Genomic DNA, 22,534 nt, shown 5'->3' on the forward strand with positions numbered 1-22,534 from the left:
CCTTTACATTTCACAGCAGCTTTCATAGAAGGCTGGTAGTAGGCCCTGTGTTGGAAGTTGCTTCTGAATCCATGGCTATAGTGGGCGGTGTTTTACATTTTTGCAGTACAGCTCTTTCTATTGTATTTCGTTTTGACAAGAGTTTCATCAGTCCAAAATAATGGTTTCACTTAGCCACTTGAAAAGAAAAACCATAAAATATACACCACTAAAGAGAATCCAACCTTAAATGTAATTATACCTATAAAGATGCCGGGGGCAGCAGTTTGTGGTTTGTTTAGAAAATTAAAGTTAATCCTTTCAGCTCAATGCAAATAAAACCACGCTAACCGTACAGTTGCATGTGCCTGCCAATTAAACGTCAAAAAGATTGGATCATTTCTACTGTGTTGTCTGCACTGAGTATTACTCAATCAATGAATAACACAGTTTTACTTAATTTTTTTACAAGTGTCTTTACATCTGTCTTTTAGTAGAATGCCAGGCCACTTTATTAAGACCTGAAACAATGTGACTTGAAGGATGTTAATCCATTCAGTAATTAATATTTCTCTCAACTGGTGCAGAGAGGTAGGCAGGTAATTCTTATGAAGAATGCGTCATGTTTATCTCGATTATGCTGAATTGGATTGCGATCTGGGAGTTGTGGTGGCCATGGAAGATGTCTGAAGTCTCTGTCATGCTCTTGGTATCATTTGCATACGATTCTGGCACAATGGATGGGTGTATTATTGTCTTGTAAATAGCCATTGCCATCAGGGTACAAGTGGGTGGACCTCAACAATGCTTAAGTATGATTTGGCATTTATTCAGCTTTCTGTAGTCATCAAGGGACCCAGGGTATACTAGGGGAACATTCCTCCACCAGGGAGATGGCAATTGTACAGACAGGCCAGGCAGTGTGTGTCTGTGTACTACATCTTTACATGCATCTAGAGAGCTGCTTGTCCAGCACTGTTACAATTTGACACATTATTATTTTTGCAGGTGGATGCAGGACATATATATGGAGACAACTTGGATCGTCAGCTTAATCTTAGACTCCTTAAAGATGGAAAGATGAAATATCAGGTAAGTAACTATTCAGCGTTATCACACTGGTTTGATCTGGCGCTGTCGATGGAAATGAACAGAGTTGATTTCAAAGTGCTTTTAGACACCTGTACAATCTAATGGTGTCTTTACTAGAATAAGTGAGGCGTGGGTCTTCATGGTCCTGTATTTCACTGGGTTATCTGTATTTTCTATATGGGGTTTTACTTGAACCAGGCTGGGTTATTCTGAAAGATGGTAAAAAGAAAGAATTTTAAGTGACGCTTTAAATGAATGACCTGAAGTTAACAAATAGTCTCATATTTGAAATTCAAGTCTTCTGGAAATATGTAAACTAATATGTCAAGGTAGAGAACATTCAAAGCTAATAAAATAATTCCATAAATCACGCTGTCCATGTATCTACATAGTCACATTCTTGGGTATGATAGAACACATCAGGCTGGATTTGTATAACAGTTCATCCCTCAAGCTCAGTGGATATCGGTCAATAACATTTGTCACACAGCAGTATTCTCTGAATCGCTTGGCTAAGTGGACTGTTTGCGGATCATGGAGACCAAATGCTTTCAGATTCAGATTTAGTACACAGCTGTATTCTCTGATTCTACCAGTCTACATACTGTGTACCTAGGTCACGGTTGATCTGTTTATATTTATAGATTATATTTAGGGAACCGTTTGCTCAAATTTGATGAAATTGTTGTGTGTACACCTACCTCTATAAATTAAGAACAATACTTATGCTAAGTTATTATTATTATTATTATTATTATTATTATTTATTTCTTAGCAGACGCCCTTATCCAGGGCGACTTACAATCGTAAGCAAAAACATTTCAAGCGTTACAATACAAGTAATACAATAAGAGCAAGAAATACAATAACTTTTGTTCAAGTAAAGTACAAGTTTGACAAACCACAATTCAATAATACAGCAGGTAATAGTGATAGTTACATCAGGATATGATTAAATAGTGATAGTTACATCAGGATGTGATTAAATACAAAGTACTACAGGTTAAAAACTTGGCAGATTACAGTATTCTGAAGTACAGGATTAAATGCAGTAAAATAGGGGCTGATAAGAGCAAAATAAAGCACATTTACATGAAGGGTGATAGTGTCCCAGGATACAAACAGAGGAGTTCTACAGGTGCTCTTTGAAGAGGTGAGTCTTAAGGAGGCGCCGTTAGTGGTCAGGGACTGGGCAGTCCTGACATCTGTAGGAAGGTCATTCCACCACTGCGGAGCAAGGGTGGAGAACGAGCGGGCTTTGGAGGCAGGGGAGCGTAGCGGTGGTAGAGCTAGTCTTCTAGTGCAGGCAGAGCGGAGAGGTCGAGTGGGGGTGTAGGGAGAGATGAGGGTCTGGAGGTAGCTGGGTGCAGACTGGTCAAGGCATCTGTAGGCTAGTACAAGAGTCTTGAACTGGATGCGAGCGGTGATTGGGAGCCAGTGGAGCGAGCGGAGTAGTGGAGTAGCATGGGCGAAGCGAGGCAGAGAGAACACTAGGCGGGCAGCAGAGTTCTGGATGAGCTGGAGCGGACGGGTGGCGGACGCAGGGAGGCCAGCCAGGAGGGAGTTGCAGTAGTCTAGGCGGGAGAGTACCAGGGCCTGGACCAGGAGCTGGGTAGCATAGTTGGTGAGGAAGGGTCGGATTCTTCGGATGTTGCTCAGGAAGAATCGGCAAGTGCGTGCCTAAGTGGTGCAGCGGGTTAATGAAACCTCAGGTGTGTAATTGGTTCACCAGACCTCAGAGCTGTGTGATGTGTAACTGTTTGGTTGCTCTGTCCTGTCTCCAGCTTGTGAACGGGGATATGTATCCACCCACAGTGGCGGAAGCACTGGTCAACATGAGTTACCCCCCCAATGTTCCCTTGAAGAACCAGTTGGCCATTGGTCAGGAAGTTTATGGGCTGCTTCCAGGGCTGATCATGTACGCCACTATTTGGCTTCGAGAGCACAACAGGGTGTGTGACATCCTGAAAGCAGAGCACCCCACCTGGAGTGATGAGCAGCTCTTCCAGACCACACGCCTTATCATCATAGGTAAGAACATGCCAGAGCTAAAAGATGGATGTGTCTCCTTTAATGATCTTAATACCAGTGCCCTAAAATGTATAAACCACATTTTTTATGAATCTTATTCCACTGAGTATTAGTTATCATATATAGTATTGTTTGTAAGTGGGTATTTAGGCCTGCCACTGTTTCTGTTATTAAAAATGTTATAAAAATAAGGTCTTTCTTTGCAAGTGGTCTTTACATACAGTACAGGTGATTTAATAAAGGAAAGGTCATTGTGGATAGGTGTTAGCGTGGTGTAGGAAGAGTGTCTCGTATTTATTAATTGAATTCACTAAAGACTGACTTGACAATCTTTTGAGAAATTTCCACCTACAACTTCTGTATTCTGCACATTTGAAAACGTTCCAGTTTCTGTATATTGTGTGTTTATGGGATTACTTTCAAAATTCTCCTGCTTGCCTACAAGGCCCTTCATCACACAGGTCCAGAGTATCTCTCCAACCTGCTGACCCGCTATGTCCCTGCACGCAAGCTGAGGTCCTCTGACTCAAGCCTGCTGGTTATACCCAAGCAGAAGTGCACCACACTGGGAGAGCGCTCTTTTAGCTTCATGGCCCCGACTCTCTGGAACTCTCTCCCAGCTTTAGTGCGTGTAGCTCTCACAGTCACTCACTTCAAATCAGCTCTCAAGACCCACTTGTTCTCTCTTGCTTTTAATGTGCTTTAAGCCTGATATCTGTTATTAGCTGTTGTCTAAATGCTATTTCCGGGTTTTCACTCCATCTTATTCGTATGATTCTGCTTGACACACGCATCCACAATGTTTAGAATTGGCATCCTAGCCTTTTATTTAATGTATTATGCCTATATTTAATGTATTTGCATTTTTTTACTGTTGTATTTAATGTACTATGCCCTGTATTTCACTGTATTTAATGTATTATGCATTGTTCCTCACTATCTTGTAAAGCGCTTTGTGATGGTGGTCCACGATGAAAGGCGCTATATAAAATAAATATTGATTGATTGATTGATATGTAACAGTGTGGAGGCACACGCCACAAGCACGGGCCTGAACCTCTTGGCACTTCTAAAGGTGTGCTTACAGAGATTTTCACCACAGGGATCAGAATCCATGAATGCAGTGCTACACACAACACTGCCCTTTACATAGAATTGCTTGCGACTTCTGTTAGCGTTTTATATACAGGAGCAGATATTTTCAACATTTCTAAAAGATAACAACATTTTTAAATATGTGGGTACTGGCTTTTGGAAATAATAAATAGTTTTTGGGTTTTTCAGTTGTAATTAGTTTGAATATATTCCTTTTCAGGAGAGACCATCAAGATTGTGATTGAAGATTATGTGCAGCACTTGAGTGGGTACTACTTGCAGTTGAAGTTTGCTCCTGAGCTCTTGTTTGATGTGCAGTTTCAGTACAGGAACCGCATCGCTGTGGAATTCAACCAGCTTTACCACTGGCATCCTCTAATGCCAGACTCCTTCATCATTGACAAGGACGAGTACAGTTACAAAGACTTCCTCTTCAACACCTCCATGATCACCAATTACGGGGTGGAAACTCTCGCTGAAGCCTTTTCTAAGCAGATTGCTGGGAGGGTAATGTATCTGCTCAGCTTTTAGGAAGAAGCCAAAGGCACTTTTCCACATGCGTTCTCAAAATATTCGTTTTCTCTTGTCGGATATACAGGGTGAGGCATAAACAACATTATTGCAGAACATGTTCTGCGGGCTTGGCACAAGGGAATTTGAATGAAACTTTGCAAATATACAGTTGAGTGGCTTTAGCATGTCTGGGGACTTCATAGAGGGCTTTATGAGTCCATATGTCCACCAACACTGTATGTGTTCCTGTTGCCCAAGTCTACTTGTAAGTTTATAACAAAACGGTAAAAATATGTTTTACATATGGTCTGTTTATGAATCACCCCTTTGTATATAGAAACATGGATTTTGTCATAGTTTTTACTAAAAAAAATGTCAATCTTTTTGCAAATTGCTGGTCAAATATTGGAAACAGTCTGGGAGGTATCAGTCATAGCCATGATAACCAGTGATTTATTATGTCTATGGTATATTGTTATAGCAACGCGATGGATAGCGTGCAGTGGGTTCTGTAAATTTCTGTACACCACTAAATCCAGCTGTATTTATTCACTAAGATTTCTAAATACACATGCTGTATCAAAACATGGTAGAGATTTACTTTAGCTAAGGAACGACTTGCAGTTTTACAAAGGACTGCTGTGTTGGCTAGCATTTAAAAAAAAAAAAAATTATGAAGAGGGGACATTTCTCAAGCGTTACTCTTCTTGTTTGAAAGCAGAAAGCCCCTTTTTATTTATTTTTTAAATGAAGGAGGTTAATGTAATGATAATTCAGTCTGAGTACTCTCAGGTTGTGCGCTTCTCTTTTTATAACATAACATTGTCTCTTCAAAAAGTAGGACTTATGCAAGCAAAGTAACATTAAACACTGTAGACTTATTTCATAGCGTTTCATTTTAAATAGACCTATAACTTTATAGCTGTTGAGGAAATGTTGTCCCCTCTCTATGTTTACAGAAACATTGGGACGAAGTGCGAAACAGCTTTTCATCTTTTCCAGGCATTCAGCAGGGGCCTATTCACAGCAAGCGGGCCACACTTACCCTAGCAACAGCCAGAGAAAAATGTTAGTGTCCAACTGCATCCTCAATTAACCTGAACTAAAACGGATAATACTTTGTGTTCTGGCAGCATTCAAGCAGCAGTTGTCTAAAAAATCTTATACAAGGATGCTATGACACTGGAGAGTGTAGGCATCACACAACTCTTGCAGAGAAACCATCCTAGGCCTGACAGCATGCCTCCTGAGGAGATGGCTAACACAGGGCTGCTGACAAGGCAAGCCCTGATGAGAGTGTTCGTTTGCCAGCCCAGTCAGTGTGGAATTGTGTGTTTCAGATTGGTGGTGGGCACAATATCAACCCGCATGTTCTGAAAGTCGCTGCAGGGGTCATCGAGGAGTCACGCAAACTGAGACTACAGCCCTTTAATGAATACCGGAAGAGATTCCATCTGAAGCCTTACAAAACATTCCTGGAATTTGTGGGTAAGAGCCGCTTTCAAACACAACCGCATGTGATTTATTGTGCTCAGGGGATCGACAGTATGTTTTACAGATTGCATGCAGTCTGGAAAGTATAATTGCAGATGGAAGGCTTTTTAAGTGAATTTCTGTATCTGGGCTGTTAATATTCATACAGACAGTTAGTATTTAACTACGTCAAGTACACACTGACATTTTTCTGGGTTTTACCTTGGGATTGGACTGCACAAACCTCTCCTGAATGCCTGATTTTACACAATGTAATACCCGGTATGAGGTGCATTGCTTGTGTGAGGGGTTGCAGACACATACTGACATCAAGGCACCAGGAACGCCATTGGGAAAGCAAATTCAACTGAATGCTAAACAAGTCTTTCGCCACGGCTGTAAATTCAGTGTGAAGAAAAAGTTGATATCCATTACATACATCAGCAGTATTGCAAAATAGTGTAGAATAGGAATTAGCAATGAAATGTGAAATCACATCAAAATGTGGCATTCTCAATAACATAAACTAAAGAATTGTGTTACCAAGTTTCATGACAATGAGATAAGCGGTTTGCCAGATGCACGGACAGACAGACACCCCCATAGATCGCCTCTCCTCACCCCACCCATACCAGGAGAGTATTGTTGGTAAAACTATAGAATACCAATTTGTATGTCGAAATGAATGAGAACAGTTTCCTACCTTTTAAATTAACAGGTAGATGCAATTTAGGTGGATTGGCTTTTGCTGTAAAATGCTCTAAAAGAAATCTAGCTGTGGTTTACCAAGGCAGGATATAGGTCGATCAAATAGATTCTTATAAGGTTCCCATTTAGAATGTATTATATCTGAGGAATTGCTTTATATGGTATATTGTATATACTGTACAGCTATGACCAAAAGTGTTGCATCACCCTATAGAATTAACTAATTGTGCTTCATAAAGTTGAATGAAACAAAGTTGTTTTTTTTTTTTTTTTTTAATTCTCAATTCAAAAATTCTAGGTGATGCAAAACTTTTGGCCATAGCTGTAAATCCCCTTCAGTCACTCCGTGCAGAATTGTATCATGTTAAGATTCCTTTCTATAGATCTGTTTTATAATGCATATGTGATTTTTCAAAGTCCTGTCAGGGCAACTTCTCGAACTCCACAAAGAAAAAAATAAAATAAACAGTGCCTAAAGGGGATATACTAGCTACTCTATACAGTATTCATAGCTAGATAAACTATGCTACAATGTTTTGTTACTTTAATACCTGGCACAATTACAGAGACCCACATATTTTAATAATGTAATACTTGTTTATGAATTTTAGTAGGAAGAGTGAACGCAGTGTTTGTGGAATTTGGCAAGGACACATTTACACATCCTGTGCTGTCCCAGCTGTCAGTTTTGTTCTGGCCCCTGTTTTCACTGCCTGGCTGCTGGTGTGGGAAATTGATCTTTTTTTAATTTAGTTCTATGCAAATATCCTAAAGCGATATTGAGAATTGTTTAAGCTACAGTATGCATACAGAATGTACAACAAAGATATTGCTCTGCATTTTTAAAATCTATTCCCTACCCAACCGTAAAAAAAAAAAAAAATTCTAAAACAGTTTGTCTTGGCCCTCTGAAAGTTAACAGGACTTTAAAATCTTTACATCCACTTTAAACAGCCACTTCAATTTCAAACTGCCTTAGCGACCCAGTCCACATATATACCCTAAAATACTGTCTTCATACACAAAACATTTCTTATGTTTATAATAGCATTAGATAATTGATAATTGGCCTTGTCTTCTGTTAAGTGCTAACTGCAGCCAAGGTCAGGTGTCTGCCAAATAAATAAATACATATAATAATAATAATAATAATAATAATGATGTAGGTAATGACAGCTGCGTCGGGCATTAATACTAATTTAAATGTGTCATGGGGTTTAGTATGTCACTAACATACACTGTATGGTTAACTTACCTTCTTCATTTCTGCATCTGAGGAGGTGATGAGGAGTTGGCAAAGGAATTGGAGGAGCTTTACGGAGATATTGATGCCCTTGAATTCTACCCTGGCTTGATGCTGGAGAGTCCCCGCCCTGGAGCTATCTTTGGGGAAAGCATGGTTGAGATGGGAGCTCCCTTTTCTCTGAAAGGTCTGCTGGGAAACCCCATTTGCTCTCCAGAGTACTGGAAGCCGAGCACATTTGGTGGAAAAACCGGATTTGATATTGTCAATACAGCTTCTCTTAAGAACCTAGTGTGCCTGAACACAAAGAGGTGTCCATATGTAAACTTTCATGTCCCTATCGTGAATTCAGAAGACGATGGAATTATAAAAAAACCATCCACAGAACTCTAACATTGAAAATTAGGAGGTTTTCAATATTTAAGTCGTGGTTTACAGTAAAGAACTAAAAATGATTTTACATTCCAACAATTTAAATTAAAAGGAGGTCAATGTATGTCCAATTCTACAATACTATAACTGTACAGTACAAGCAGCTGGAAATTTCTCTTTTTGACAGTGCAAAGATGAGACCATTGTGTATTCCAGTGCCCAGTTAGCCACCACTGTTTCCCAAATCCAGAACAGAACCTAACAATAGGAATGATCTACCCACCTCTAATAGTGAAGTGCACTTGACTTTTTCAAATTGATGATGCAATAAATCTAAGATAAAGAAGCCACCACTGAACCTTGCTCAGCACATGATACAGGTGAAGCACAGAGTCAAGTCACTGCCAGTTTGACTCCTTCCACTAATAAGGCAAAATCCGGACCACAACTTCCAAAGAGGATGGTTAAGTGACGATACAACACATGGCTTATAGGCTTTGTGTGTCTAATATTAGCCTTCCTAAGTGAAAGAAACCAAGCTTTTTAAGAGAGGAATGCTGCTATCGGTAGCTCCACTGCATTCCAGCGATGCATTGCAACAAACACAAAGGTAGCTTAATTAGAGAAAACCTGGAAAAAGATTAGTAAACCAGACAGCTGCTAAAGACCCTGCCTCATAATGAGTTTAAACAAGCACAGTGAGAGAGGGATTAGTGTTGTTTCAGCTGGAGAATTTTAACAGTAAATTTGAACTTGTGGGTATCTATTGCCACTTCGTGTTACTCATGTGCCTAATAAAAAAGAGTGAGAGATTGGCTTTCTTTTTTTTGTTACAGCTAATGTAGGTGATGGCAATGCTTGTAACAGAATGTATATATTTTTAAAAAGCCTTTGGCAAAGTCCCACATGAATGACTTATACGTAAACTAAAATCAGCAGCAATACAGGGGAGGACATGTAATTGTTTACAGAACTGGATACAAAGGGAGTAATTGTGAGAGGTGTAAATGGGGGGGGGGGGGGGTGGTATTTAGTGGGGTACCACAAGGGTCTGTACTTGGACTCTTACTGTTCCTCATTTATATAAATGACTTGGACCAGATTGTAAAACTTGCAGGTGAGACCAAGCTTGGGGGAGCAGTGGAAGCCCAGCTAATTCAAAGGGATTTGGACCTGCTCTGTAACTGGGCAAACGTGTGGCAAATTAATCTGAATGTTAAGAAATGTAAAGTATTGCATAATTGGTGTAATAATCTATGTTATACTTATGTATGTTATACTTCTATATGAACGGGGTGGAAATATGGGATGAAAAGGGTCCTGGGGTTATAGTGGAGTCATCATTTAAAAGTATCTCGCCAATCTGGGGAGGCAATCTAAAAGGCAAAAAGTAAGTTTAGAACAGAAGGCAGGAATCACTTTATTACACAGAAAGTTCTAAACGCATGGAGTAGCCTACCATGTGAAGTAGTAGGATCTAAAACACTGGAAAAAAAAGACTAGATTCTGTGCTTTTAAATTAGTTCCCCAACCCCCCCCCCCCCCCCCCCCCCCCGGTAGTGGAAAAGGGTGTGCTAACAAGGGATGAATGGCCTTTTCTTGTTCCAGACTTTTCGGATGTTCTTAGGTTCTTACACTATTGCAAGGGAATGTAGTAACCTGTACTTTTTTTTTTTTTTTTTTTTTTTTAAATAAAGTTGCCCTGCTGTTTTTAAAGAAAGTTGTGTGTTCATTAATAGCACAGTGTGGTTACAGAAGAGTACCGAACTGTCAGTCCTATATACAGTACATATTTTAAATGGGAAGTCTCATTCAGATAATATTCAGTTTGTGCATGTACAGTCCTGGCTCTCTGCCTTGAGTTAGACACCTCCCAGAATCCTACTGCAAAGTGACATAATTCACCATTCATAATACATTCAGTACCCCAAACCCCTGCCAAAACAGGCCAGTTTGAATCTGCAGCTGTGAAATGTAAAAATTGTGTCTCGCTAGGGTATAATGACCTATTGAAAAGCATTGGAACCCCCAACAAGAAATAATAATCCAATATAAGCTTTTCGAAAGTTGACTATTTACCATTACCACCCTACCTGCATGGAAAAGAAAACTTGATTTTGCAGAAAGTATTGAACCTGTGCCGTTGTATGTATCTATAAACATATTTGGTGACTTACGCAACAGTTGCACAAGCAGATAAAGGGAACAGGAGGAAAATGTCTTTAGAAGATAAAGATCAATTGAAGTTAGCATCTTGAGAAAGAATGAATTCTTACTCAATATGCTAAAACAGTCCTCAATCATTAGAGGCGAAAAATGGGCCATCAGCCATGTCCTCAAACTCAACCTAACAGGACTGGAATGAGAATAAAACGAGGTATTATCTTCAAATGTTGTACACAATGTTCAGTCGGTTAGACTTACAAAGCCATGCCCCAAACATCTGCAATGATGTAAGGTGAATTCCAGTAGAGACATGACTAAAGGAAATATTGATATGTGTATTGTGCCTGAAAATAGACAACATCCCTGGGATCTGTTAATACCATGTGGATTGTCCTTTAAGCTTGTGTGAAACCGACCCTACCAGACTTCCCTTAAATGAGAGTGGCAGGCGTCTCATGGTGTATATCATCCAAGGGCATCTTTCAGGGTTGGAAAACTGCTGTGCTGGGTGAACATTTCCAGGCTGACATCCATTGACTTGTCTCTTTCCACTGACTGAACGTGCTCTGTGTGCTGGTGCACCATCATCCATAAACACAGTGGCAGGTGTTGGGATTGAAACACAGGAGCCCTGTACCCAACACCTGGCTGTATCAACCACACACTGTATTTAATACTCTCCCAGAGTAAAACTCTAGGGTTCCTTATTATATTGCTGTAGGTCATTTAGTTGCAGATTTCATTTTCACTTTGATTCTGAGGAAGTCCATTTATCTTGCCACCACACTGTAGGTATACTTCATGTGCTCCAGGTTGTAGGAGCACCAGTTCAATTCTTATGCACAGTAAATCAAAATGAGTGCCGAGTTTGAGGAGCGGTCCTAGTCAGTACTCTTTACATAGTGTACAGTAAATCCTTTTACTGAAAACACCCACTGTACTTACTGTAAAATGGGAATGTAATACTATACCATAATTCATTTTCCTATAATCTGTAAAAAATATCCAATGCTTACTGCTTTAAGGAATAGTGTTACGATGTAACAAAAGTGTGTTACATTTTTAAAATACCACATAAGTATAAATTCAGAGAAAGATCTCTTTATAAAGCAACCCTATTAAACAAATTACGTATTAATCCTTAATTGTAAAATAGCATAAACTTGAAAATACACTAGTACCATTTTGACAAACAATTCCAACATTTTTTTTTTATTTGTACTTTTGATTAAATACTTTTTATTAAATTTTACAAAACCATCTTTGCAAGGCAATATAAGACCACAGCATTATCATAGATCAGAGAGAGTCTATTGTTCGTCTGTTTAGGAATACATTTAAATGTACTGTTCAATTGTGTATTTTTGTATAAATAAAAAGGTCTAAGCAAATGTTCCAAATGAAATTGCCGGCATCTTGCGTATTTTAGTTGTTGCGTGTATAAATAAAGCTTTTCAAATGCATCAGTGCTGAGATAAACATGTTTTTTTAATGTTGAAAATACATATAATATTTTTTCTATTTTAATTGTTTAGTGTTCCTTGATAACCTATGAGCTACGAAAACAGAATGAGAACTTTGTCATAATACACAAAAGAAAAAATAAACCTGCCATCTACAACAAGAATCCCTGTTATATATATATATATATATATATATATATATATATATATATATATATATATATATATATATCGCTTTCCTGGTGAGAGTGAAAGACACTTAAACCAATGTGTATGATATTTATATAATTTGTTCAGTCACTTATTATATACATTTTGTGCAAAATACCCCAGAATGAGCCACACGTATAATACAGCACTAATACTACAGTCGAAACATTCGTCTATTTCACTTTCCTTTTGAGTTTTCCCTGAAATTACAGACAAAACTAGATGGCAAGCATTGAGGATTCTTTTGATAGTATCTTGGATGTCATTCATGTTTGATACTTCTGGCATATATGACAGTGTTAACTTTTGTCTGACTATATTTCAGACACTGTTAGGTTAAATATTCAAAATACTGTCATAGTGCTAAAATACATAATGCAGGCATCTACTTAATAGGATGTACTGTATTAACAGAGCATGTTTCTTAAGAATGCAATCTTCATCAGATCTTACCAGTGAGATTGGTCTCTGTTTAATATTGTTCCTAATGTACCAGATCCTAGGTTTTATCTGACATGAACAGAACTTTTAAGCAAACAAAGTGATGCAAATCTCTGAGAAAGCTGTCTACTGACATATTCTTACGTATCATGCAAAAAGCAACACAAGATTGCTTTGTTGCATGATTTACTATAGAAGTTAATCTGGCTGTTTATTAAGAAATGCTGTTGACTTGGAATTTCCTTCATTCTTGTAAATGTGCTTTAAAAAGGATTTTCTAAAGCTCACAAGATTTTCAGCTGTAATTTTTATGTATGACTGGCCCTTATCTGTTTTGTTTACTCATAACCAAAAGTTTCATGACGTTTGAGAGTGTAGCTTTTACCAGACTTTGCCAGATTGCTGTAAAGCTTTTGAGATTTGTATATAAAACAAAACATGCTTAATCATTTCAGCTGTCTTATCTGGTTACAGCTAATGCAATGGATACTGAAAAGCCAGTAAATATATGCTGACCTGTTTAAGCAAATGACAAAAAAAGGAACGTTTTAAAAGAAATCGTAATTTAAAATAATTTGGGTGTGCCTTAAAAATCACCGTACTAAATTTTGCACGCAAACTTGAGAGCTTTGACTTCCTGTCTCCACTGCAGTACTGAGGTGCTTTGCCAATATACATACAGAATGAGTTTAAGTAATGAAGCTTTAGAGATTGCTTTGGTATAATTGCTGAAGTCAGTTTGTGGTGCGATAATGCAGGTCAACACAGGTCAGTGCTAATGAACTATGCTACTGTTGGCATGTACTGTGCTACCCACTTAAACGCTTTCAGATTTCAAACAATCCTATGTGCACACCACTGATTAAACTCCCATTAAATTTTTTTCTAATGAACACAATATGAAATGCCTGTCGCTTACCCACTGCAATTAATCAGGAGTAAATGCAGAATGACTGTGGAAATGTGTTGGGCTCTGACACATACACTGAGGCTTTAGACAGACTTACGTGAATTTTTTTTTGTGGTTCCTAATAAGGTTTAAATTGTGAAAACAGTTTAAAATGCATGTGAAAACTGTCTCCAAAGGTATAATACAATCTAATGATATTTAAGGCAATGATAGTAAAGAATGTATCTATGCTTTCTTGATAATATTAAAGTCTTTTTAATGATCTAAACCGTGTATCATCTAAAAAAAAAATACTGGTATCTATGTCAGCTGTGTTGTCTCTTCTGTGATATTAACAAAGCACCACTCTGGGGGAAAACACCAGCAGTATTAAAATAAAGTTAACTAGATGTGATGATCATTAACATAGACCCCAACATGCTGGTACCAGTACATTTGATCCATCCTGATTGGTCCTGATGAATTCCTGATCTTCTATTGCTGAACAAGAGTCCTCTTACAGGTTATTCTATCTTGGTTTTGAAATTGATCTGTCCATTTTCTATCTTCAACACATACTTATTCTCCAGCCCAGGTCTTCTGTACTCTTATAAGCAGGTTCTTTGCACTAAACAAATAAGAGAGTGTTACTTTTAACTTAAAGGGATGTCTTAACTCTTTCTCGCACATCAGCTGAACACAAGGCAATGCTACAAAACCTGACAGAACTGCAGCAACCACACGTATAAACTAGAAAGGAAAATGATTGTTGGATACTAATACAGGTAAGCTGGTTTCAGAGTTCAGGCGACATTCAAATGAGGTATTTCAAATTGGGTAGAAAACAAGGGTGAACAATTGTGTTACGAGCAACATGTCACATTCGTTTGTTTCAACCGCTGCCTTGTATTTCAATGCCTTTACCTTAATCCAATACCTACCGTAATGCACTGAAGAGGTCTGCTGGTCATATTCAGGAAAGGGTGTCTGCCCATTGGAGGAAGGAGGACAGTATATGGTTCCAGAGTTCAGAACCAGGCCTGGTAGAGTGGATGGAGCTGGTGTCCCCGAGTAAAAGTGTACATCCACAGCCACTGTGGTTAACCCTGAGCTGTTCCGCTCATTCACTGACACACTGTGTGACAGGACCAGAGGAGCAAGCAGACTGCGGGAGATGTTGATGTTGTGTCTGATGGGGGTGGTGTTGCTCCCGCTCGGTTCAGACGTCTGGAAGGTAAAGGATGTGTGCACCCCTTCCTCGAGGGAAGCTGGGTTTGGATGGGCCATCGCCTCGGCTTCCTGGTGTTGTGTAGGGTTAGCGCTGCTGAGACCTACTGCAGTGACTGAGGGCTCAGCCTCTTCATTGCCTTCAGTGTTACCTGTCCAGGCATCTAGACACTTCAGACTGATTCCAGGGTTTGGCAGGGTGGAATTCTTCTCATTGTGGGCAGGCAGTTCGGATTCCTTAACAGAAAAAGAACAATAAGGGAAAAAAAAGAAAATCATTCTCCTGTCAGCGTTTTGCAAGGCACTTTACAACCGGCAAAGGAAGGAACAGTTGCAAAGAGAAATGTATCAGATAGATCTTAAAATAAGTTTTAACCAAGGCCTCTTGTACGCACTTGTAACATTAGCACAGGAAGTAATTAATAACCAGGAAGCAGCAGTTTAAACTTTGAAGTCATTTCAACTAGAAAACACAGCAGATTGGGGGACAGTGGTGATGTAGCTGAAGTAAGGAAATTGGATGTTGGAGCAGGAACAGTGGATTTGAACATACTGTAAACTAGAGACAGATGAAAGGAATCACAAGAAAGCAATAACACAAATATGGTCCAATATCCGCATGTGTAGGGGTGTTATTCGGTGCGAGGTGAAGCCAAGACAGTTTGGACCATATATGAACATGTGTGTTATTGTGCTTATAAAATGGTACCCCCACCCTACCCAAAGTGAATCTGTTGTCAAGTGAAGCAGGCAGAGTGGTTCTGAAAGTACTAAGCTGTGCTAGTATGGTGGCATATCTGCACAGGATGCAACACTTGTTAATCAATGAGATTGCCCCTTCTATTCTTGCCATTTTATAATAGTCCAATAATGATCTTCAGCACATGACAATTCAGCTGGTAATGTTGCTGGTGATACTAAAAAAAAATGATAAATACATTTTGGTAATACGAGGCAAGGCAATGAATGTTAGAAGCTTAATTATCACTCCTTTCAAATCAGTAAGACTAATCAACTACAATTTTGCATTTTAAGATAGCCATCAAAATCCTAATGACTGTATCTGCAGAAGCAAGTCTTATCTCGTATACAATCGATTCAAGGCAGGATGTGTTTTTGCAGCTTAAAGAATCGTGAGAAAACTTCAGTGTATTCCATTCCGTTGTAAAAAAAAAAAGAATCTTTTTTTTTTCTAGGTCAGAAATTTTGTAAGCAAGCATCTATTATGGAGAAACATGTTTATGCTTCCCAGTCTCACTTTAACTGCACTGATAAGGACTGTTTATAACTGAAGAGTAGTGCTGTTCAACATTGTGGTTCTTTGCTGTTGAGCACCTTTTTAAGCTTTCTTGTGAAGCTGTTTTTTGTAAAGGGGTCATTGAATACTGCACATTTGAACCAGGATATCACAGAGAGAGGAATAACCATTCTGTAATAAAGATCACATCAGCAAGGAAGGCTGATACACATAGGGAATGCATTGGGCCTGCTGTGTGGACAAAGTGGTCAGTGTTACTATCTTGGGCCACCCGTCCGCTCCAGCTCATCCAGAACTCTGCTGCCCGTCTGGTGTTCTCTCTGCCTCGCTTCGCCCACGCTACTCCACTACTCCGCTCGCTCCACTGGCTCCCGATCACCGCTCGCATCCAGTTCAAGACTCTTGTACTAGCCTACAGATGCCTTGACCAGACTGCACCCAGCTACCTCCAGACCCTCATCTCTCCCTACACCCCCACTCGACCTCTCCGCTCCGCCTGCACGAGAAGACTAGCTCTACCTCCGCTACGCTCCCCTGCCTCCAGAGCCCGCTCCTTCTCCACCCTTGCTCCGCAGTGGTGGAATGACCTTCCTACAGATGTCAGGACTGCCCAGTCCCTGACCTGACCAGTCCGGCGCCTCCTTAAGACTCACCTCTTCAAACAGCACCTGTAGAACTCCTCTGTTTGTATCCTAGGACACTATCACCCTTCATGTAAATGTGCTTTATTTTGCTCTTATCTGCCCCCTATTTTACTGCATTTAATCCTGTACTTCAGAATACTGTAATCTGCCAAGTGTTTAACCTGTAGTACTTTGTATTTAATCACATCCTGATGTAACTATCACTATTTAATCATATCCTGATGTAACTATCACTATTTAATCATATCCTGATGTAACTATCACTATTATCTGCTGTATTATTGAATTGTGGTTTGTCACACTTGTACTTTGCTTGAACAAAAGTTATTGTATTTCTTGCTCTTATTGTATTACTTGTATTGTAACACTTGAAATGTATTTGCTTACGATTGTAAGTCGCCCTGGATAAGGGCGTCTGCTAAGAAATAAATAATAATAATAATAATAATGACACACTTATAACCACTGAGGTCATCTTACCACATGTATACACAGTCCTGACCTCAAAAATCTGATCACTTAATAATGACTAAATACATTTTACTATCATTTTAAAAACCTCTTAGCAAGTTTAGAGGTGCTCCTAACTTCTGGTGGTTTCAATGGAATGCAAATTACAACAACAACAACAACAACAGGGTATTTCTGATATTGAATTGCAATGGGTTTTTTTTCTGAACAAAGTAAAATCAGCAGAAAATAGTATAGTGAATTTAAAATGTATTTAAATATTAGTGATTTTAATCTTGAACGATTACTCATACGTGTTTGCTAGTGATATGAAGTTGTACTGAAAGACAATTACGAGTAATACAAAGTATTAACATAATTCTGTGTACTGCAAATGGCAGCTAATGTTTAGCATACATATATTTACTTTCATGTAATTTGACAGTTTGAAAATATGTGCTTACATGTAATTGGAAGTTAGCCAAGGTCTTAGAAGTACCCTTTGCCATTTTTCAACATTTCTTTTTCGGGCACCGTTTTTTGATACTGACAAGCCCAGGGGTGTGACTAATCAATGAATCATTAATCTATTAAATCCCCTAATTTCAATAATAAACTCCAGCCATTACTACAGGCTATGCAGAGCATTTAAAGCAAGGCAAGGCCTGCGAGGGACAGACCTGCTCCAGGCCTGTTTCCAGCAGTGTCTCGCCGTTGTTTTCCAAGATGGGTTCCAGACCCTCCTGCTGTGTGTTGGGTGTAAGCTCAGCAGTCACTGTGATGGTGTTGGGATCGAACTGGCTGGATCTGGAAGTGCTTTTGTAGGGGCTCTGCTCGATGACTGCCACCACAGTATCATCTTCAAAAGCTCTGTGTTTAAGACAAGAATGTATATTTTCATTTCAGATGTTTATATTACTTTAATGCAGCAATAATACCACATAGAAAATGACAAAATCCATTTGAATTTGGCCTTGTTTTTTAAACCCGTTCATCCACATAAATAATGGATTTTTCAAATGCCCCCCCCCCCCCCCCCATGCGTATCTCGACTGTCACGTTTATTTTACACCTTTTTAGGATCCTCATTAAAAAAATGGAGACCATAATATGATGATCAGTACCCAGTATGTTTAATATTACTAACATTTAAATTATACATGTCATCGAACTATTTCACTGAACCATGTATCTGTCTATCACACTCTACATCAAACTTGTGATTATGAGGAGCGTACGTATGTGCCTGAACGGGTTTATAATATGATTTCATATTTTATTTAATAAGCAAAATAAAACTCCTGAAGGCATGTGTTTAGATCACTTGGTGTCTTTGAAATGTTTATACATTCCAGGAAAACCAGTACTTGTTGGGAGTGTAGAGTATATATGATTACTATTTTATTTAAATAAATAATATCAATTACCTAATTGCACACAGTACAAACATAATTCAAATGTATATTCCAAATGCATTGACCTAGTGAAGCAAGGCAATTGAACAACACTTAGGTTGTAATCTATCAATCAGCAGTGTGTCTGTACAGTACCTGTTCTCATACGTTCTTGCCATTTCGGGTTTGCTGCTGTTTCTGCTTGAGGCATCTGAATTACGCAGCCCTGCAAAGAGACACATTTACAACCTGCTTGATCACACGATATTTTGCATTACTTGTTCATAAGTAATGAAACCACGCAGAACACAGTTGTTTGTATGTCAGTAATATTTGTGTGAAAGTGATAGGCATGGTTATTAATTCTAGCTACTGGTTTCTAAAGTGACTTTAATAATATTAAAAAAAATACCTGCCGCTGCCTGCCCGGAATTAATAACCCTACATTAAAGGTAGAATGGAATGGATTAAAAAATATTTGTTTCGCCTGTCTTTTTTTTAAAGGTTCATGGCCCCAGACCGTGTTGCTCAAGACCATTTCTAGGTGCCTTACTTCATTATCTCACAAGGTCTTTTTGTGTCTTCAGTGTGAGACTAAAGGTTACAGTAAAAGACTAACCTGATATTTAGTCTTGCAGACAACTGTGTTGTGATGTAGTTTAGTTAATTGCTGCTGCTAATGAGATGGATTGAATCTGGTGTGATTTAAAAAAAAATATTTAGGGAAAAGAGAAATGCCATAATTGTATTAGAATTATAAAGTACTGAATATTAAAGAACACTCAAAATTGGTTGGTTCTCCAAGCACCTCCATGCAACTGTGAACAGAATCTCTCAGGAGGTGGGACTACTAATCAATCTGTTACTATAAACTTGAATCTCACATTGATGAGGGGAAAAAGCCCTTAAGGTAACTTCAAATGGTTCTCGGCAGAAAGCTATTAATTTTGCTGAGCTAAAGTTTTAAAAAAAAATATCTTAATAAATGTGACGAAAAACAGAAACAAAATAAGAATTGGAAACCAAATAACTTGAGACAAGTTGGTTCAATAATAATACATAGCTTTAAACGCTTTCCATGCCACATTTAACCCTATAGACCGGGGGTGCCCAATCCTGGTCCTGGAGGGCCGATGCCCTCCTGGCTTTTGTTGCAACTGTGCCCTAAATTACTTAATTGGACCAATCAAGCCCTTGTTAGAAGCTTAATTGGTCCAATTAATCAATTTAGTGTACAGTTTGAACAAAAACCAGGAGGGCATCGGCCCTCCAGGACCAGGATTGGGCACCCCTGCTATAGACCAATGTCAAGCTTACCCCCAATGTATGGTACCTGGAAACATGCCTTTTAGTATGATTTGGTTGCTGTAAAGTTGCTATGGAAACTCCTTTTGTTTCTAGGTAGTGTGGGGGACAGTCCAAGTTCACAGTTAATTTATTCTTATTGTAACTTACAGCCTCTGCCTGCAGGTGGCGCAGTTTCATTTTTCTGGACTAGGGAGTAAAAACCCATCATTATAAATATGAGAGCAAGCGAGACTCCAACCCCCACAACAATGGGAATGTCATGCTTCTCCAGAACTGGGAACCACGAGTTCTTGTCCCTGCAAGATCAAGCAAAGAATAGGTCAGAAGATGGTCAGGACACTATTTACAGCCGGATTTGAGTCCATAAAGTATTTTATCCATAAAGTACTACTGTATCAACACATATTTCAGTATTTTTAATACAGTAGCAAGCACCTCCACATGTACTCAGATTCTGATACTCTCAATCATTTGTGCAAAAGAATGTCTATAAAGTTTCATCACAATTCGACAAGTGGTTCTTTATATATAGGACAAAATGTGGCAATTTAACTCTTACAAATATATATATTTTAAAATGATTGATGTTAACTAGAGTTAAATAGCACTAACAGATGTCCACTCTGTAGTAGATTAAAAACATGTAATCCAACTGCTTTTAAAACACAGGTCTTGATATTGGTTGTCTCTACCAAGTTTCAGGTTCTTGTGTGAAAATGTCATTCAAGTTATTGCAGTGGAAACAATTACTTGGTAAAGAAATATCTTGTACTGCAGATATGTATAGATAATGTGCTAGAGATATCTTCCAGCTGCTTGTAATCTTATATAAGGCAAGGATTCTGGGTATTTTGTAAATTGTAGAGTAGCTACAACATCTATGTCATTTACCAGAGTATATTGGGTTGTTCTTGCAGAATTTAAGATTCAAATAAACCAATAATGGGCATAAGCTATTTTAATTTTAAATTACATTTTTTGGTGACAATACAAATAATGAAGCACAATGAAAACGCAACACTAAGTTTTACATCAATAGCTCATTGGGCACATACGTAATGTTATTTACAATTTAAATAGTGAGCATAATGTTACTTACATTTTAAATAGTGAGCAGGTTTGTTTATTGTTTGAGTAGTATTGTTCCTTGGGATAACAAAATACTGAGCTCCAGTCATGTGATTTCATAAAAACGCCAGGTGGTCAATGGTGGCGTTTACATGCACAAGTCATGACAGTTTTCCACCTGTTTGCTGTACTTTTCAGAAAATGCGTTGTTATGCAGATCTGATTTAGGAAAAAAAATCGGCCGTACCAATGCAGATTACTCAATTCATAGTCATTTAGGTGAGGGGATATTTAAATGTCTGTGTCTGCTTACTAAGTAGGAAAAGAATGACTCTGAATATCGTGAGGAGAGCTTGTCGTGAAGATAAAAACATTTAACAAGAGAAATTAATTCACGTGTTGTCGCTCACATTCTGAATTACGCCGCGCATTAGCTACTTGTTTGTCTGGTTACCTTTCCAACACACACGCATGCAAGCACGCACACACACAAAATTATATAAAATATAATTTTACTACTTAGAATTTATATTTGTGTGTGTTTGTGGAACATCTAAAAGTTACATTTCATTAACACTAGAACAGCCTTTTACAATACATGTTTTTATTCTGAATATAACCTACAATATTCAATTTTATATATATATATACACATACAAGCCTGTTGTTATCTCTACTGCAACTGGCAGCCAACAGTTCCTTCGTTTTGTACAAGGTAGAAGAGATTATCTTGAAGCTAGCCACAGCGCTTCAGCAGAAACATTTCGATCAGAAAGCAGCAGGCTGCAGCAGCTCAACCTGCATTCTGTGCTGCGAGTGACCCACATGCAAAATAAATCATGTTACTTTCGTTTTAGATTTAAAAAAAAACTACTTTTGTTTTTACAATTTTGTATGTGCATATACCTGTTTACATGCTAGTTTCTTTTGAAATGTTTATTTTATTATAGTTTTTCATTTTTTAAAGTTGTGCTTTATATGTGGTAAGTTAGAAAATAAACCCTTTTACGTTTAATTGTTCATTTAAATACAGTGTTTTGGCTGTGCAGATGTTTGATATGATGTGCTTGAATAAAACTTTTGAGTTGTGTCTGATAGTTAGTCTTTCATTTTAATATTGAAGGTGTTTAAAATGTACCGGTGGTTGTAGGTATGAGTATAACTGCGGCGGTTCTAGTGTTGAGGTAGTCCATAAATGTACAGTGTGTGTGTGTGTGTGTGTGTTGGGGGGGAGTCTATGTTTTGTACGGCCTTTCTTTATTATTATTATTATTATTATTATTATTATTATTATTATTATTATTATTATTATTATTTGTTTATTTAGCACACGCCTTTATCCAAGGCGACTTACAGAGACTAGGGTGTGTGAACTATGCATCAGTTTACATGGGTTTTTACAGCTATTTTTATTGTGAGAAAGCGATTGACCCTGCCCTTAAAGTCGTGCTGCCAAAGGGTCGTTCTTTTGCTGTTTCACAATGTATTCGTGTGACATCACACAGTCATG

The 22,534-nt window shown here is 38.4% G+C and overlaps 2 protein-coding genes across 4 annotated transcripts in view; one reads left to right on the forward strand and one right to left on the reverse strand.

The window, feature by feature from the left end:
- Window positions 1-10,185, forward strand: part of LOC117964719 (prostaglandin G/H synthase 1-like) — a 36,086-nt gene extending 25,901 nt beyond the window's left edge. Inside the window, exons 7-11 of one of the 2 annotated variants that reach the window (XM_059005539.1) lie at window positions 988-1,071; window positions 2,856-3,102; window positions 4,418-4,704; window positions 6,051-6,198; window positions 8,172-10,185. In XM_059005539.1, coding sequence (XP_058861522.1) covers window positions 988-1,071; window positions 2,856-3,102; window positions 4,418-4,704; window positions 6,051-6,198; window positions 8,172-8,527 — 1,122 coding nt within the window. In that variant the 3' untranslated portion in view covers window positions 8,528-10,185. Of the gene's footprint in view, window positions 1-987; window positions 1,072-2,855; window positions 3,103-4,417; window positions 4,705-6,050; window positions 6,199-8,168 lie in introns of both variants that reach the window. The other variant, XM_059005538.1, reaches the window with a different exon arrangement.
- Window positions 10,186-11,940: 1,755 nt separating this feature from the next.
- Window positions 11,941-22,534, reverse strand: part of LOC117396996 (hemicentin-1-like) — a 47,465-nt gene continuing 36,871 nt past the window's right edge. For both annotated transcript variants that reach the window (XM_034909247.2, XM_059005537.1), the window contains 5 exons: window positions 20,104-20,252; window positions 18,805-18,874; window positions 17,935-18,124; window positions 14,617-15,139; window positions 11,941-14,303 (listed from right to left, as the gene is read on the reverse strand). In XM_034909247.2, coding sequence (XP_034765138.2) covers window positions 14,284-14,303; window positions 14,617-15,139; window positions 17,935-18,124; window positions 18,805-18,874; window positions 20,104-20,252 — 952 coding nt within the window. In that variant the 3' untranslated portion in view covers window positions 11,941-14,283. The remainder of the gene's footprint in view (window positions 14,304-14,616; window positions 15,140-17,934; window positions 18,125-18,804; window positions 18,875-20,103; window positions 20,253-22,534) is intronic.

This window comes from Acipenser ruthenus, chromosome 31 (genome assembly GCF_902713425.1).
Source record: "Acipenser ruthenus chromosome 31, fAciRut3.2 maternal haplotype, whole genome shotgun sequence".
NCBI classification, from domain to species: Eukaryota; Metazoa; Chordata; class Actinopteri; order Acipenseriformes; family Acipenseridae; genus Acipenser; species Acipenser ruthenus.